The following is a 15,904-nucleotide window of genomic DNA, read 5'->3' on the forward strand; positions in this document are numbered from 1 at the left end:
TAGCATGTGTTGTTTTCCTGCAGTAATGCACCACAGCAAAGTAAATGAGTGGAATATCTTATTCCAAGTCGTTTATGAAATGAGGTTTTCCTTCTTACCACCTTTTCCCCTAGATTTGTTTGCTGCACCTTCTTAAATTTCATTTTGATGTAATAATAATCATTAGTGGCACTTTTAGGGCTCAATCCAACTCCCAGTGAAGACAAGACAATTGACTTCACTGGGAGTTGGATCAGACCTTGGTAGTACTATTTTTCATTTGTAGATCTCAAAGCAGCACACTGTGTTGATGTTATGAGGCCTGTTAACTCATCAATGTCTAATATTAATGTTTTAGAAAAAAACACACTGGATCAAATTTTCCGAAGTGGCATCTACAGTTGTGTGGCAGTTTTTCACACCTAAGTGTTTGCACATGCAGTCTTTCAGACCAACTTGTTTTATGTGCGTGAACTCAGATTTGGTATTTAACAGGCCAATCTGCACACCCGTTTGTTCTGCAGAAGTTAATAATGCCATCCTACTGTCAGAGCCGTCTAGGGTGACCAGACAGCAAGTGTGAAAAATCGGGACAGGGGGTGGGAGATAAAGGAGCCTATATAAGAAAAAGACCCAAAAATCGTGACTGTCTCTATAAAATTGGGACATCTGGTCACCCTAGAGCCACCCCTTTGGTATGGCGAATAGGGGCGACTGCTCTGGGCCCTGCGCTTTGAGGGTGCCCTGCGAGCTGGTGTGATTGGCCAGCACAGTCAGTCCCGGAAGTGACAGATTTATCACTTCCTCCCTGGGTCCTGTACCCCTCTAGGAACGGCCCTGCCTACTATGAGCATTTACGTGGGTGGGGCAAGAATAAGACCAGGCCATACAAAATCCAAGCAGAGTATGAAACTGCAGTTTCATCAGCTTTCTAGAACTAACAGCTCAGTTTTATAATTTACTGAAGTTAATGGGACACATGTTTAAAGTAGTGCGTAATTCCCATTGATGTTAATATGAGTTGTGCTGCTCAATCCCCCTGAAACGCTTTGGAAATTCTACCCCCAATGTGTTCTACAAACTTAATTCTGAAAGCTAGCTGTTTCTTTGGGTTGCTGACTTGTCTTCAATGAAATGCTGAAGCACAGAAAAGCAGTTAAACCAGTAAGGTTTGTGAATTACAAAGCTCATTTTATTTCCAGTATGCTTTTAAGGAAGCTGTTTGTTAGCAAATGGTCAGGAATTATCAGATATCAGTTCACTATGGAGTTTACCTTTCTACGGATAATGAACATTGTGCCCATTTGTTTTAGATGCCAACGTTGACGTCATCTACATCTGCCCCCTTCATCTGAGTGAGGAGTTACTGCAGTATTACAATAAACTCCTGGGTCTGCAGGCAGCTGTTAGATCTGGGAACCCTGAGGACATGGGTGACCTGCAGGACAGGTTCAAAATTCTCACCCCTGAAGCTATAAACAGCTTCCCAGTGAGTTTGTCTTCTAATTACTACAGCTTGAGGGATGCAGTAAAATTAAATTGGAAATTTTATAACGTGTAACGCTCTGGTACCCATCAGTGAAATATTATTGCAAGTTTAAGAGCTTTACTGATTAGACTACTAGTTAGACTGCTGGAAATAAATATCCCAGTTTAGTTTTATAGACTTAGTTGAGGTAGTTCTATCCCCATTGTCTGTAGCCCAGTGTCCATTCTCAGTGTTTGTCTGAGACTTGGAACTTGGTAGATTTATAATGCTAAGGAAAGCATAGCAATAAAAACATTTCTATTACTCAAACTTTAGCTCCTTATAGCTGAACAGCCATTCATGTATTCATTCCTCAAGAGTATTTATTGCAGTGAAATCCAATTTAGAACTTTTTCTTTTAAAGATGTGGAACTTTAAATGTGTTTACTGTAGGTTTTGTAGTAATATTAGCTTTGAACTTGTTAGGCCAATTTTAAGACCAAACAATGGAACTTAGTCCGAAAAGAGACTTAAACCTACTGAAGGGACAGCAGTGCTGAGCCTACTGCAGCACTCTGGCTCACAAAACATCAGTGATTTCAGTAGTTATGAGTTTAGTAGGCATTTTGCCTAGGAAGCAGTACTGGATTTGACTTTTACAGGTTTGTTTTAAGCACCTTTCTTTCAGTTTATGAGATAATGTCTTTTCTCATTGTACTTAAATTTTCTTAGAAGTATCCTCAAAGTACCTGAGTATGGACTGAAACTAAGGAGCCAGGTCCCAGCTCTGGCAGCACATAGCAACCTTAATACTGATTTAACCTGCCACCTGGGGATTGCAGTGTAGGGGAAATTACTGGGTGGTGATAACTACATAGCTGGTGCTGGGCCACCTCTGGTCCCAACCCTCTGCATGGCAGACATGGCCCAGAAAAGAAGGGTGTGTGGTTCAAACAACGTTGTGCTCTGGCAATCCCTGGTTGGTGGCATAATGCTTTGGGGAATCACTGCAGCCAGGTACAATTTAAAGCATCCTTGAGATTGCTCTAAATTGTGGTGGTCCTCAGTTGGCCCCAGGCCCACTGCTTTAGACCATCTTTGCTCACTGCTTTGAGTCTGATGCCAAGCTGAGCTTGTCTGGACCCAAGGATCTAGCCTCCAAGTCCTTGAAACAAGTCCACGCATGATAATAAAACAAATGACCTTTTTCCCTGCCTGCTAATTATTGTTTCTGTGTTATTCCCTTTTGGAATCCTGAGGATTCCCCACATTCCCCTGCTTTTATATCTTCTCCCCCTCAGCACCTCAGGGCATGGCTATCATATCACTGTCTGAGGCAGAATGAACTAGATTTTACACCCTGTTGCCTTCATTCCTTAATTAACTGTAGAAGCTATTATTGAGAGACCCACAGCAATTCTCTTCCTTGCATCACCACTCCTGGCCCTAGGGAGCAAGTGACCGGGACTGGAAATTGAACCTGGGTCAGTCAGGCTGGCCCTTCTGTCCTGCTTTCATGCTACTGCTCAGGGGGAAAAATAAAAATATCAGTCAACAAAACTTCAAGAGTGTGCTTTAAAGCTGAATAAAGAGAGGAAAATCAGGAACATAGGGTTGTTAGCTACTCTCCCTCTATTATGCCTCCCAAGACCCTCGCTGCTCCTGCTGGAACTTTGAGGATCACACCTCTCCAAATCATGTCCACCAACTTCACAGAGAGCCTTGGACACTCTTTGGCGCTCCACACTCATTCCTTGTTAGGCTAGGGACTTTACTGTTGAGCGACATGAGGCATTCTTTCCCTCCACTTCTGGGGGGTGAGCATGGTATCTCTACCATACTCCCAACCCACACACCAGGTCCAAGATTTATACTTTTCTTTCTGGTCATGGAGCCTGCAGAACTTTGAATGAAAACAGCCCTTAAAGTCCACCTTCGGGAAAACACTTAAACATATGCTTAAGTCCACCCCTATTAAGGAGAGCATTTAAACGTGTTAAAGAAATAGGAATGCTTTCCAGAACTGGGTCCTAAACTGGTGGATGAAATCTTATTGTAAAGAAAACTTCCTTCCCAATATGGTTCTAGAACGTTATCTTCATTTTTGTGTAGTAGCAGTCTCTGTCCTGCTAAATGTCTGTAACACTATTCTATGCACGGCATCCATCACTATCTTACTCACTTTCTGAATGTGCTTTGATATTTCCAGTAAAGTAACTTGTCCATTGCATAATTTGCAATGGATGCGTGGGATTAGTTGTAGCAAATATTCCTGAGACTCAGCCTTCCATGATTGATATTCTTAGTTTAATTTTACATGATGTGATGTGTTTCATGAACAGCCTGTCCAGAGATAGACATTTTATTTTTAAAAAGAAATGAAAAATTGAAACCCTTGTTCTTCTTTAAAAAATCTATGCTTCCTCCTCTGCAGTCAAATTGACTGTAGCCATTTAAACTACTGCATAATGGAAATGTATATCCCCTGTAATTTAATATGATCAAAGAAAGGTTTGCTAAATCAAAATGTTTTATTCTCAGAGAATCATTTAAAATGCTGCTGCACTGTATGGGGAAATATATTCTCTGCTATAGGGGTTTTTCTTCGTTTTTTGTATTGATTTTGCAGACGCTTTAGAGTTAAACCATGCCAGAAGTGTTGCAGAGATGAATCACTATTATCCAAAGGCCACCAGCATCTCTGCCGACTGACAGAAGGATAATTCCGCGTGGATCAAATAAATACAGATGTGTAGTAATTAGTTCTATTCCCAGTGAGCCCATTTCCAACACACTAAAGATGTGAACGATTATGGAGCCTCACCCCAACAGCTTTTATCAATTTAAACGGCTAAGCTACAGGATAGGTCATAACCCAGCCTGCTATTAATATTGTATTTATTGTGTGCAACATTATAAATTAGGTTCATGGAATAGAAAAGAACACCTTTTAACAAGAATAATGTTATCTTTATACAGGGCCATCACATGTGCCTGGCCACTCAGCTGAAGTACAGTCCCAGGACAATCAAAAGAATAAAAAATCTCATCCGAGGCAAGGAAGCCTACATTATTGGTGGACTTCCTCACAAAGATGATTTAGCAGTGGCTGACATGTTAAATGTGCCCATATTGGGCTCTGAGCCAGAAGTAGCTCATCTCTATAGAACTAAGTCTGGAAGTAAAAGAATCTTTGCTAGTGCTTGTGTGCCAACACCTCCGGGAGAATATGACATCTATAACCATCGACAGGTAAGTGGGAAGCAGTTTGGGAACTTGTGTCTGTTGGCAAAAGAACAGTTTATTTGGCATGTCAACATATGGACGCATATTGTGACCAGGTAGGGGACAATCTTTGATGCCTTGCATAAAAAAAATCAAATGTCTGTTGTTGCATTGATTAGAACCTTACTGTGAAGTGAAGCATTTATGTCAAGGGAGGTTCCATTTGTTTAGGAAAAGGCGATCATCCAAATTGAGATCTGCTCGGCAGATCTGCTGCCTAAATTTTTCCCTCTGTTTAGTGTATCAATTCATTTCCAATTTCACTTATCTTATTGCCATGACAAAGCATAAAAGTTTTGCCAAACTCAGCACATCAATCATCTGCGAATGGGGTGGCTTTAACAACAGTAATAGAGGAAAAAAGGGATTTTATATAATGTGGTCAATTTGTATGTATTTATTCTGGACTCACTGGCAAGATACTATTCTTTGAGATAACTGCAAATTTTTATTGGTGTGCCTCAGTGTATTGTTACTTTTTGCTGAATTTATCTAGTTGTGGTTCTACAAATTATGCAGCAGCTAATCTATATACAACATGGTTTTGTTTTTATCATCTTCCTTTTTCCTGTGTTATGGAGCACTAACTTGTTGCATCCTGTCTCAAATTAGCTTGCAAGCTCTTCCGGGGAGAAACTGTCTCTGCTGATGTATTTGTTCAGCGCCCAACATGGTATCTAGGTACTACCACAAAACAAACAATAATCATGTCTTTGGTTACAATAAATTCCTGCCAACAAGACGTAATTGAGAGAGGGAGTCCTTGGCTCCTCCATCATAAACAGTATCCACCGGGAATTCCTTTGGTCAGGAGAGGTACAGAACCTGGCTTCAAATTGTGTTGAAAATCTTGTTCCTCTCACTGGACCTCCCTTTTATCTTCTCCCTTCTGTATCTGTGCTCTGGCTTCTTAGCATCATTTTGCTTCTGATGGGTCCTGATCTAGCTGTGAGTTGAGAGCAGTTCAGTCTCCACTCTGTGGCTGCTCATAGAAAGACCTTCCTGCTCACCATAGGTTATATTCTCTTTTGTTGATTTATGTGTATAGCCAGTTGGTTTTGACTGCCCTTGCAATTCGTATTAAAAATGTTCAAGAGGCCAAATAACCAAGCTCAGCCAGTTTATTGTCTATAGACAAACAGTATGGTATAGGAAATAAAGAGCTAATAAGTCACCAGTCCTTCCAGGAAGTGGGTTCTCGCAATGTGTTCAGTTCACCTTCCACAGAAGGTTTGCCTCCCAAAAATACACCACTAGAAATACCTCTATTTTAATGGGGTTGTTTATAAGCTAAAACCCTCTGTATGCCCTCTAAGATTCCACCCACCAATTTCAACTTATTTTTCTGGTTCCATGGTGCATCCCTCTTGGGTTTTCGAAGACAGCATTCCAAACTAGTTGGGCCATGGAGGCACTCCCTACCTGTACCATGGTAGAACACTTACATATCTTGTTCCCTGTCTCCGTGTTCCAAATGCTGACTTGTATTGTTCCAAGGTATTGTGGGATACTTAGCATAAGAGAACAAGAGTAGGAGTAGTATAATTCAGCTTGATTACTCAAATTATCTTCAATATACCTTAATAATACCACGCGCATAATACGTATTACCATGGTGTATGCTGCATCTAACTTATATGTATTGGCAAACAGGTCCCCACTTGTGGCTTTGGTAATTGTATCAGGATGACACCTTTGCCAAATTAATATATGAAGCAGAAGTGAGGGCATTCATGGGAGTTTTATACTGTTTTAGCAAACTGCATAAGTGACAGCATGTAATTAATACAATTAAAACTAACACTCCCTGTAATACAACCAAAAGCTTTAAGTGCAACTTCTATCCAAGTATGCAAAATTATTATTTCCACCATCATGGATAATTTATCTAGTTGAGGTACTTACTCTGCTTTGCGCATGTCATTGATAATCTGGATAATCTTTTTTTTCAGTACAGTAATGTTTTTAAATTTAAAGTTAGTGGTTCAATATCTATGTTTAAAACTGGTATGTATTTCTTTAATTTCATCCTGGTGCTGGGGCTTACTGAGAGTCATGGATTCTTTTTGAAAAACTGGAAAAGGCATAATTAGTATGACCTATAATGCTACATTTATGAGAAATAAAGCAGAAATTTGGAGTAGTGACATTACCAATGAAGTCTTCATACATAAATGTTTTGTAATTAGTCACATCCCTATTACAGGTGACCCTTACAGCTGGTTATCACCATTTGGTGAGCATCACAAGGCAGGAGACAGAAGTGGCTAGCTTTTTCAACACAATAAACTGGTACAGGCCAGCGTGGCTGTGTAATGGAATTGTGATGTCAAAAACATCACATCTGCCAACATATCAATGTCCTTTAGTGGAACAACAAGCCGTGTGCAGTGCCCTCCAGATTTGTGTTGCTGAGTGATACACAGTAGCTGAGGTAGACCTAAGCATTCCTTGAAGTTGCTGTCTTCCAGATAACCTGCTGAATGGCCAGAAGCCAATTGATCAACTATTACAGTGTCAGGATCCATTATCAGAAACGATACCTTAAAAGAAATAGACGTGGAACTCACCACTGAGCACAATTATTTGAATAACATGTACCTTGATTAAGAGGCAGTGTCACTGACCCCAAATTATGAATTGTGCTAAATGGAATTGTTGCCAATACACTGCAATCTCTGTTGTACACTGACGATAATACCATTTGGCTAATTGCTCATCATTAATAAGATTAGGCAATTTCCCTTTTTCAGTATTCCCTAATGAAATAGTTATAGTAGTTAACACACATCTCCCATAAGCAGTGCAAATTTATTTCTCTACCTATATGATTTTCCCTCGCTTTTTCATTGTTTTCTAAGATGAATTAATTAATTTTTACCTGTGTTTGGTTAAACAGCTTAGTATTGTCATGTATATTGTACACCATTTATCATTCCCCAGTAGCCATGAATTATGGGTTTAGAAACGATGTCTGCTGATGCTCAAAATAGTTAATGCGCCTTTTTATATTTTTCCAATATGCCCTGTTCCAAATGGACATCCCAGATCCAAATACCTCTGAAACAGAACCACAATTCCATCTAAACTTTGGAGTCACCTCCTTTGAAAGATACCAGACCGCAGAACAGTTTCCTGCCTGGTTATTAGGCCTTGTGAATATTCATGATGTGATACCATCGTATCAACTAACAAAGAAGTATGCAAATTTTATCTCTTTTATGCAGTAGTCAGCTAGTTTCCCTTGTTCACATGGGTTTTTCACACAGCAACAGGCAAACAAATTAAAATCTGTGAATCTGTGATTAGGAAGAAGAAAACATTTTTGCAAGAGGAAAATGTGATTATGAAACTGCAGAATCCAGCAGGATGTCTTAACAGCAGGTGGGGTACCTGAAATTGCGCATACCTCATTTTTTAAATTGACTAGATTTCAAGTTAGTGGTGTCCCTTTAACAGCAGCATGCTTAGCCATAGATCCTTTTATACAATTTTCTGATTGCACACTTCCTTCAGTATCATTGTGGATTTTTTTTCATGGAATTTGGATGAATTTTAGGGTAGCTTTGAGTGTTCATCAGATTCTGGAAGAAAATATTTTACCTCATCAAGAAAATCATCTTGTTTCTACTGTGTTTTGAAATTTGCAGCATTCATCCAGCTGGTAATGTCAGCATGTTGTATTTGTGAATGGCAATAATCAATAGCTTCTCTCTTTTTACTGATGTGCATCATAAACCTGAAAATAGTGAAGATGTTATCATTCTTAGGCATTCTTGCTGGCTAGCAAAAGGCTTTTTGCATTCCTTTTCTTTTTACAAATACCTTTAACACTGAAAATAATAGCAGCTAAAAAAATATATTACAACTTCCATACTGTTGATAAAATAAATATATGTTCAATGATGTGAAAAATAATACATTAGACTCCTAAATTAGTTCAATTTGTTAAGTAATTAATTTATAAAAATTGCCTACCCAACACCCCAATGTGCTTATTAGTTCCTCTTTTGATCCATGCTGCAACGTTTCAGAAGTTCTCCTTCTGTTGTTTGCTCCTATGAAATATTGACATCTTAGGTTAAATAATAAATGAAAGGTGACACTATGTTAAAGCACAGTTCAATTTTCACTTAAATATAGCACATAATTCTTTCCATTGGTACAGTCTTAACAATACTATTGATTGTTTTCATTACTGTAGGGGAGTCATCAACAGAAACTCATTTACAGGGTTCTCAAAAGCAACAAATAATAGGATTTGGAGCAAACAGATGATAATTCTGTTTGTGGTCGAAGTCCAAAAAATATATACAACTTGGAGTTCAAAAGATTACCATGTAAAAATACCTTCTAGTCAATGCAGCACAAGATCTGTATAACACTTTTCCAGGGTCCAATGGCATTTACTGTTTCTAAACAGCTAATTATATTCTGCTCCCCAGCTAGTTTTACAAGAAAGCCATTTAAAACTGGGTATGCATATAGATAAATAATTAGAATCACTTTAATAAAGTCTATCTTGTAACCCCTTCATAAATTTATAACGGTATAATTCACTCTGCAGCAAGAACGTATCACAGATGTTTGCCTGGTATTAGAATCTGACTGTAGGAAGAGGTTTTAAAGAGAGGACTTTGGAAATAGTCTAGTGTTGCCATCAGCTACCGTTTCGGGGAGACATCCTGAGAAGTACCGAACATTCAAAACTAATAGCTCCGGTCCAGCAATGAGCTCCACGTAGGCAGACTCTGCACTGGCACAGAGCCCCATTGACCTTTCAGTGGGTCTGCATGGGGGCAAAGTCTGTTCAGGTGGATCCAATTGCAGAATTATGGCCATAGGATCCTGAACAAAAAGAGTTCGGGTGAGCTTTACATAAGCATCCAAGCTACTAATCACCAGTATCTCTGCTTTTTTGGGAGAAAGGAGGATTGGTGAGTATTGGTAAAACTGGTTTGAACCTGAAGCTTGATACCCTAATTATAAGTCTGTTTTAAAACATTTTAAATAAAAATATACAAGCACCTTAATGATGTCCTAAGTCAGAATGTTTTTGAAGCCATTCCCTTTGTCTTTATGCCACTGTTTCATCCATAGATGCTTGAAGTTCTGAGTCAGCTGATCATAGATAACCTGGAAGTGAGACGTTGGTTGTTTAAGGTGGACAATGAATTTGGAGGAAATGGCACTGCATATTGTGACATTGCCAGGCACCTGAAATGCTTCCATTGGACCCAGAAGGAATGTCAGAGATATAACACCGAGATGTGGCGGAAGAAATGGGCACACGTAAGTTAATGAGAAGCTGGGTATCTTATTCTCTGGGACCGTTTGTTCTGTTTTATGTTGAATACGTCTGTAGGGAAGGGGTCATGCTCACTAAAGCAAGCACATTGTCGTGCACCCCCTTGCATGGAATTTTTGCTTGGTTGGGGAAAATTTAGCTCCCTTTGGAGTTTCCAAAGGAGTTCTGCAGGTGGAGGTGGCTGGGGGGATTTCCTGGATTAATGTGTACCCAGCTCCTGCAGACATGCCCCTGGCTTGCTCTGGCCTCTTAAATTAACACCTCAACTTTACAAGAAATTGAACTTTATCTTGTGGAATTATTTGGATAGAAAGTTTTTTATAACATTTTATTCACATGTAGTAATAATAATAATAATAGTACCTTCTCTTCTATAGCACTTTTCATCCCTAGACCTCAATGCACTTTACAAAGGAGGTAGCATCATTATCCTCATTTTACAGATGGGGAAACTGAGGCACAGGACGGTTAAACGATGTCACTCAGCAGAGTGTTAAACCAAAGAGTGTTATTTATGTAAATCATTTATAAATACATGTCCTGGTTCAACAGGATGAACACTAGAACCTCTCGTACTGAGGTTTGATTTTTAGTGGTGCTGAGTATTTACAATCAACTTCAGAGGGAGCTGTGGATGATCGGAATCTCTGATCAGAAGTGTGTATCTGTTTTATCTAGTAGAAAAACCACCTGGCTTTACATTCCTAAACATGAACATGAGCAAATGTCACCATGCTTCAGTGTTATTTGTCTGTATGCTGGTGGGTGTTGCTATACTGCAAGTAGTGTGCTCTAACAGAGCATGTATTACTCTCCCCAGCTTGTGCATAAATGAGGTGTTGCAAAGGTTTTTAATTCTGTTGTTGCCTTTTGGAAATTAATTCAGCTCCTAGTATTATAAATTTCTCTCCACTGAAGACTTGCTTGAGTGAACAGTTGTTTGGGCCAGATTCATCTCTGATGTAACTATTGACTTAAACATAAAAGTGAAAAGGAAGTATTAGCAGGGATTAATTTGGTCCATTGTGTTTAATGGCAAGCTGGGAAGTTCCCTAAACTATTGTAAGAGAACATGATTTAAATAAAACAGTTAAGCGGAAACTGAAGAGAGGAGCAAATAAAATCTTTAGCTCAATAACTATGGGAGTGAACACAAAATAAAGGGAATTTCTGTTGTTAAAACTTCACTTTTCTGATCATACTCTGTCTTCTCTATTGATGTGCTGAATTCAGTAGATAACTGGGGCAGTGGCTTCTGATTTGCACAAAGTTTGGGTGGCTACAAAAATGATGGACAGCCACAAATACACAAACAAAATGATATAAACGTTATGACCTTCCAGCCTTCATTAGTGCACCTTTTAAACAATGTACAAGTTTGTTCTTTACAAATTGATGGACTGAATTCATTGGATCCAGTTCATTCAGAATTTGAATTCTGATGCAAATTGATTAATTTTAGTTAAAGGTCTGTGAATATTTAAATAAGTATTTGATATTTAAGTCTGTAGTGCCAAATTTATTCCCATTAAATTCAGAAGAGTTGTATCACGGAAATATATACCCCATCGTCCTATTTTAAATAAAGAAATATTTACAGCAGTTCAGCTTTTTTAATTCAATCAAGAATAGTTTTAGAAAATGTAACATTTGATTGAATTGCATAGTATAATATATTTCAAATTGTGCTGGTTAAACTTATTTTGAATTTGGATAATTACAAAGTAATAGTGCTTTGTCATATGAAACTTTCTGTGCAAACATTAAGGGCTAGATTCTCCAGTCCTCTAAGGCTCCCTTACTCTGCATAAGTATGACCAGTGAAAAGTGGACTTAAAACAGCCAGAGATGGCCAGTGGAGAATACTGCCTGTGCCAGGGAGCTCTCTGCTTGCATAAAGCTGTCAGAGGTAGTATACTGATCTTCTGTGCCAGCTGCCCATGTGGGAGGGGAAGAAGGCACTGCAGAGCACAGCTGCACTACATCTGCTCCTCCACTGGTGTAAGTTCCTTGAGAGTCCTTGCACCAGTGGCTTAAGTCACTCCCTCAGGGCCTGATGGCTCAGAAACAGGGAGTTATAACTGGTTTCCTTATGGTTCCCCTACTTCCGCTGCATTTAGGTGGAGTCCAGACGCAGACAAGAATACGGCTGTTAAAAAAGCAAATGCGATTTTGGGATGCATCAGGCGGGGTATTTCCTGCAAGGATAAGGAGGTGTTAGTACCGTTATATAAGGCGTTGGTTGGACCCCATCTGGAATACTGTGTGCAGTTCTGGTGTCCCATGTTCAAGAAGGATGAATTCAAACTGGAACAGGTTCAGAGACGGGCTACAAGGATGATCCGAGGAATGGAAAAACTGCCTTATGAAAGGAGACTCAAAGAGCTTGGCTTGTTTAGCCTGGCCAAAAGAAGGCTGAGGGGGGATATGCTCGCTCTATATAAATATATCAAGGGGGTTAACGTTAGGGAGGGAGAGGAATTATTTAAGTTTAGTACTAATGTAGGCACGAGGACGAATGGGTATAAACTGGATATTAGGAAGTTTAGACTTGAAATTAGACGAAGGTTTCTGACCATTAGGGGAGTGAAGTTCTGGAATAGCCTTCCGAGGGAAGTAGTAGGGGCAAAAGACTTTCCTGGCTTTAAGACAAAGCTTGATAAGTATATGGAGGGGATGTTATGATAGGATCGTTAATTTGGGCAATTGATCTTGAATTACCACCAGACAGGTCTGCTCAATGGTCTGCGGGGAGATGTTGGATGCGATGGGTACTGAGTTGCTGCAGAGAATTCCTTCTTGGGTGCTAGCTGGTGACTCTTGCCCACATGCTCAGGGTTTAGCTGATCGCCATATTTGGGGTCGGGAAGGAATTTTCCTCCAGGGCGGATTGGCAGGTGCCCTGGAGGTTTTTCGCCTTCCCCTGCAGCGTGGGGCACGGGTCGCTTGCTGGTGGTTTCTCTGCAGCTTGAGGTCTTCAAACCATTTTTGAGGATTTCAATAACTCGGTCCTGGGATAGGGGTTGTTATAAAATTGGATGGGTGGGGTTCTGTGGCCTGCCTTGTGCAGGAGGTCAGACTAGATGATCAGATTGGTCCCTTCTGACCTATGAGTCTATGAGTCTATAATATGCTCCTTAAAAACTCCTACAACATAAATGCTTACCAGAAGTTGAAAAACATATATAAGGAATGGTACACTTGATATTATTTTCTACAAGCATGTCAGCAGGAAAGCTTCTCTAAATCCAGGCCAGTATTTCAGGGGGCGTAGGTGAAAGAACAAAACACATTGCCATTTAGAGCATCTTGTCCAGAAATGAGAGTTGACATTTTCTGCCTTCTGAGTGGAGCTCTATTTTGTAAGCATGGCGACCTTTCTTATATATAATGAACTGCAATCTCCACTACGTATTACCATTGAGAGTAGAGGATTAAAATTATCCTTTGTTACAGAGTACCATCGTAATGATACACATTTAGACATCAAAGCATTAGTTTATGGGCACAGGCATGCTTTAATGTCCGATTGCAGTATGTAGACCTGTTTCTTTCGATAATGAAGACATTGTGTCATTGGCCTAGGCTGCCACATACAAAACATATGTTGGCAGGTTATTAAAAAATTCAGCTTCTTGATGAAAGACTATCCTGCAGGCTAAGAGTATAAAGAAAAGACTCTCCATTCTGGTAGAATTATTAGAAATGAGAATATGACTGTAAGCACTAAATTATGTTAATACTTACAAATAGCATCATTTGCATAGCAGTTTATGACACGATACCAAGATTTTCCTCATTGGTATGTAGTAGGCAACAGATTAAAAATAATGTAGTTTGTGAGTTTGAACTGTATAAGAATCTATTCCATCTAAAACAGGGTGATTTTAGATTCCTCATTTCAGGCATAACATTGGGCAAACTAAAATGCATGACAAGATTAGTAATGTATTCTATCCTGTTAAATTAATGTAGAGTCTGAGTTATCTGAGAGATTACTTTGCAGCTGCAATTGGGGTGAAATCTGAGTATGTTAACATTGACTGCAATGAACGCACTTATGGACCAAGGCACCAGTCAGTGTGAGCAAGGGTATCAGTGTCTGACCCTTGTACGATCAGATAGTGCTGAAAAGCCTCAGCACCTCAGTGGCATTTTCCAGTTTGTCTTTTGCAATGTAAACGACTCTGGGGAAAAGCAAAATGTTGTTGTCTAGCTAAAATCTGTGAAGCTTATCTATATCACACGTGTCCTACCTGGGATCCTTTTCTACCTGTACACTATCACTTTCCACCCTTATTTAGGTATTGTCTTCAAACGGTAGTGAGAGTCCATTTATAACCAAGAGCCTGTGCCTATTCCCACTGAAGGATTGGCCTGAAAGTTTTGGCAACTCCATTAGCAATAGAGAATGTAGTAAGCATTATTGATGATGATTTGTTTTGCATGTGGAGGTACTACTGTAATAGTATTTAGTAATGGATTTTCCAAAGCACCATAGAAGTTAGATGTCTAATTCCCATTAAAAGTAAATGCAAGTTAGGGTCTAACACTCTTAGGTACTTTTGAAAATCCTACCCATATTTACTGTTGTTTTTTCCACCATCATATGCCATTATTTTTAAAGGGATAAAAGTAAATCACTAGCCTCCTGTCTTTCTTAGTTACTTCTTCTGGTAATTGAAAACATGAGACTTTCAGAGTCTGTACACAGAGGAGGGCTGCAACCTAAGTTCTACTTTTTTGTGTCCAAAAACTTTCTGTGGGTTTGAAATTCACCCTCTCCACTGCTCCCACTGTTACAGAGGTGCACTAGAAACACTGCAATTATATTTGCATTTGTTTTACCCTGCAAAGTACAGTTTATAGCCTAGAATTTATATGAAAATGAATACGTTCCATAACCAGAGCTTGTTTAATGAGGAGCTCCCCCTGGAAGGCTCTGTATAATTCTGCCACTAGCTTCAGTGTTACTATTCTGTGAACACTGAAAACCACCCCTTTGTCAAATTTGTATTTGGAGGTCTTTGTTTTATCACTTCTCTAGAGCTAACTCCTTACATTTATGTCTTCAGTGGAACACAAAGCACTCATTAGAAAATGAGTTGAAAATGGTTGGCTGGAGTTGGAGACAGCTGTTACACAGTAGAGACTGCAAGGAGCAGAGGTGGCCAGGTGAGGGCGCTCAGAGCAGCTCAATGCTGCAGGAGAAGGTAGGAAAACTTTAGCAGTTCCCTGACTTCTCCAGCTGATGTACTTGCTGTGGCTCACCCAGGGCTGTCCTTACCATGAGGCGAACTGAGGGGGCAGCCTCGGGTGCCAGACTGTGGAGGGGCACCACTAGGACCCAGAGTGTAGAAAATTGTGTCTGGTGCTGGTGCATATGTATTCTCTCTCTGCTCTAGATGCACAGAGATGGTGGAGTGCTGTGCTGGAGTAACACAAGAGACATAACAGGCAGCCGGAAGAAAAGGTGGGAGGGAATAACAGAAAGCAGCAGGAGCTGCAGGGAGAGAGAGGAGGAGGAGCCTCTTATGTACCTCTCTAGCACGCCCAGGAGCCTGGACTGATTAACACCAGCTTCTCAGGGAGCTTCCTGTTTCCTGCTGCTTCCCTGAACCTACTTGAGGAGAATAGGCAGTCAGCTAAAGTAGTAGGAGCCAGCCAGGCCCTTAAGATGCTGATATCTTCCCTCACTCAGGCCCTGCTACCAGCCTGCTTATTTGTTCCCTTCAATTGAGTGTTGAGAGCCACTATAGCTGGCACAGAACAGCAGTCATGAGTGAAAGAAGAAAACGCCTTTCTGGGGCAGCATTCAGAAAAAGAAAGAAAGCAAAGGAAGCTTTTCTGTCTAAGCAGGGAGC

General features: G+C 40.0%; 1 protein-coding gene across 8 annotated transcripts in view; it reads left to right on the plus strand.

Annotated features, from left to right (window-relative positions):
- Positions 1-15,904, plus strand: part of IQCH (IQ motif containing H) — a 115,084-nt gene that overhangs the window by 42,047 nt on the left and 57,133 nt on the right. For all 8 annotated transcript variants that reach the window (XM_050967543.1, XM_050967538.1, XM_050967540.1 and 5 more), the window contains 3 exons: positions 1,293-1,468; positions 4,427-4,699; positions 9,833-10,024. In XM_050967543.1, coding sequence (XP_050823500.1) covers positions 1,293-1,468; positions 4,427-4,699; positions 9,833-10,024 — 641 coding nt within the window. The remainder of the gene's footprint in view (positions 1-1,292; positions 1,469-4,426; positions 4,700-9,832; positions 10,025-15,904) is intronic.

The sequence above is a fragment of the Gopherus flavomarginatus genome, chromosome 9, assembly GCF_025201925.1.
Source record: "Gopherus flavomarginatus isolate rGopFla2 chromosome 9, rGopFla2.mat.asm, whole genome shotgun sequence".
Taxonomy (NCBI): domain Eukaryota; kingdom Metazoa; phylum Chordata; order Testudines; family Testudinidae; genus Gopherus; species Gopherus flavomarginatus.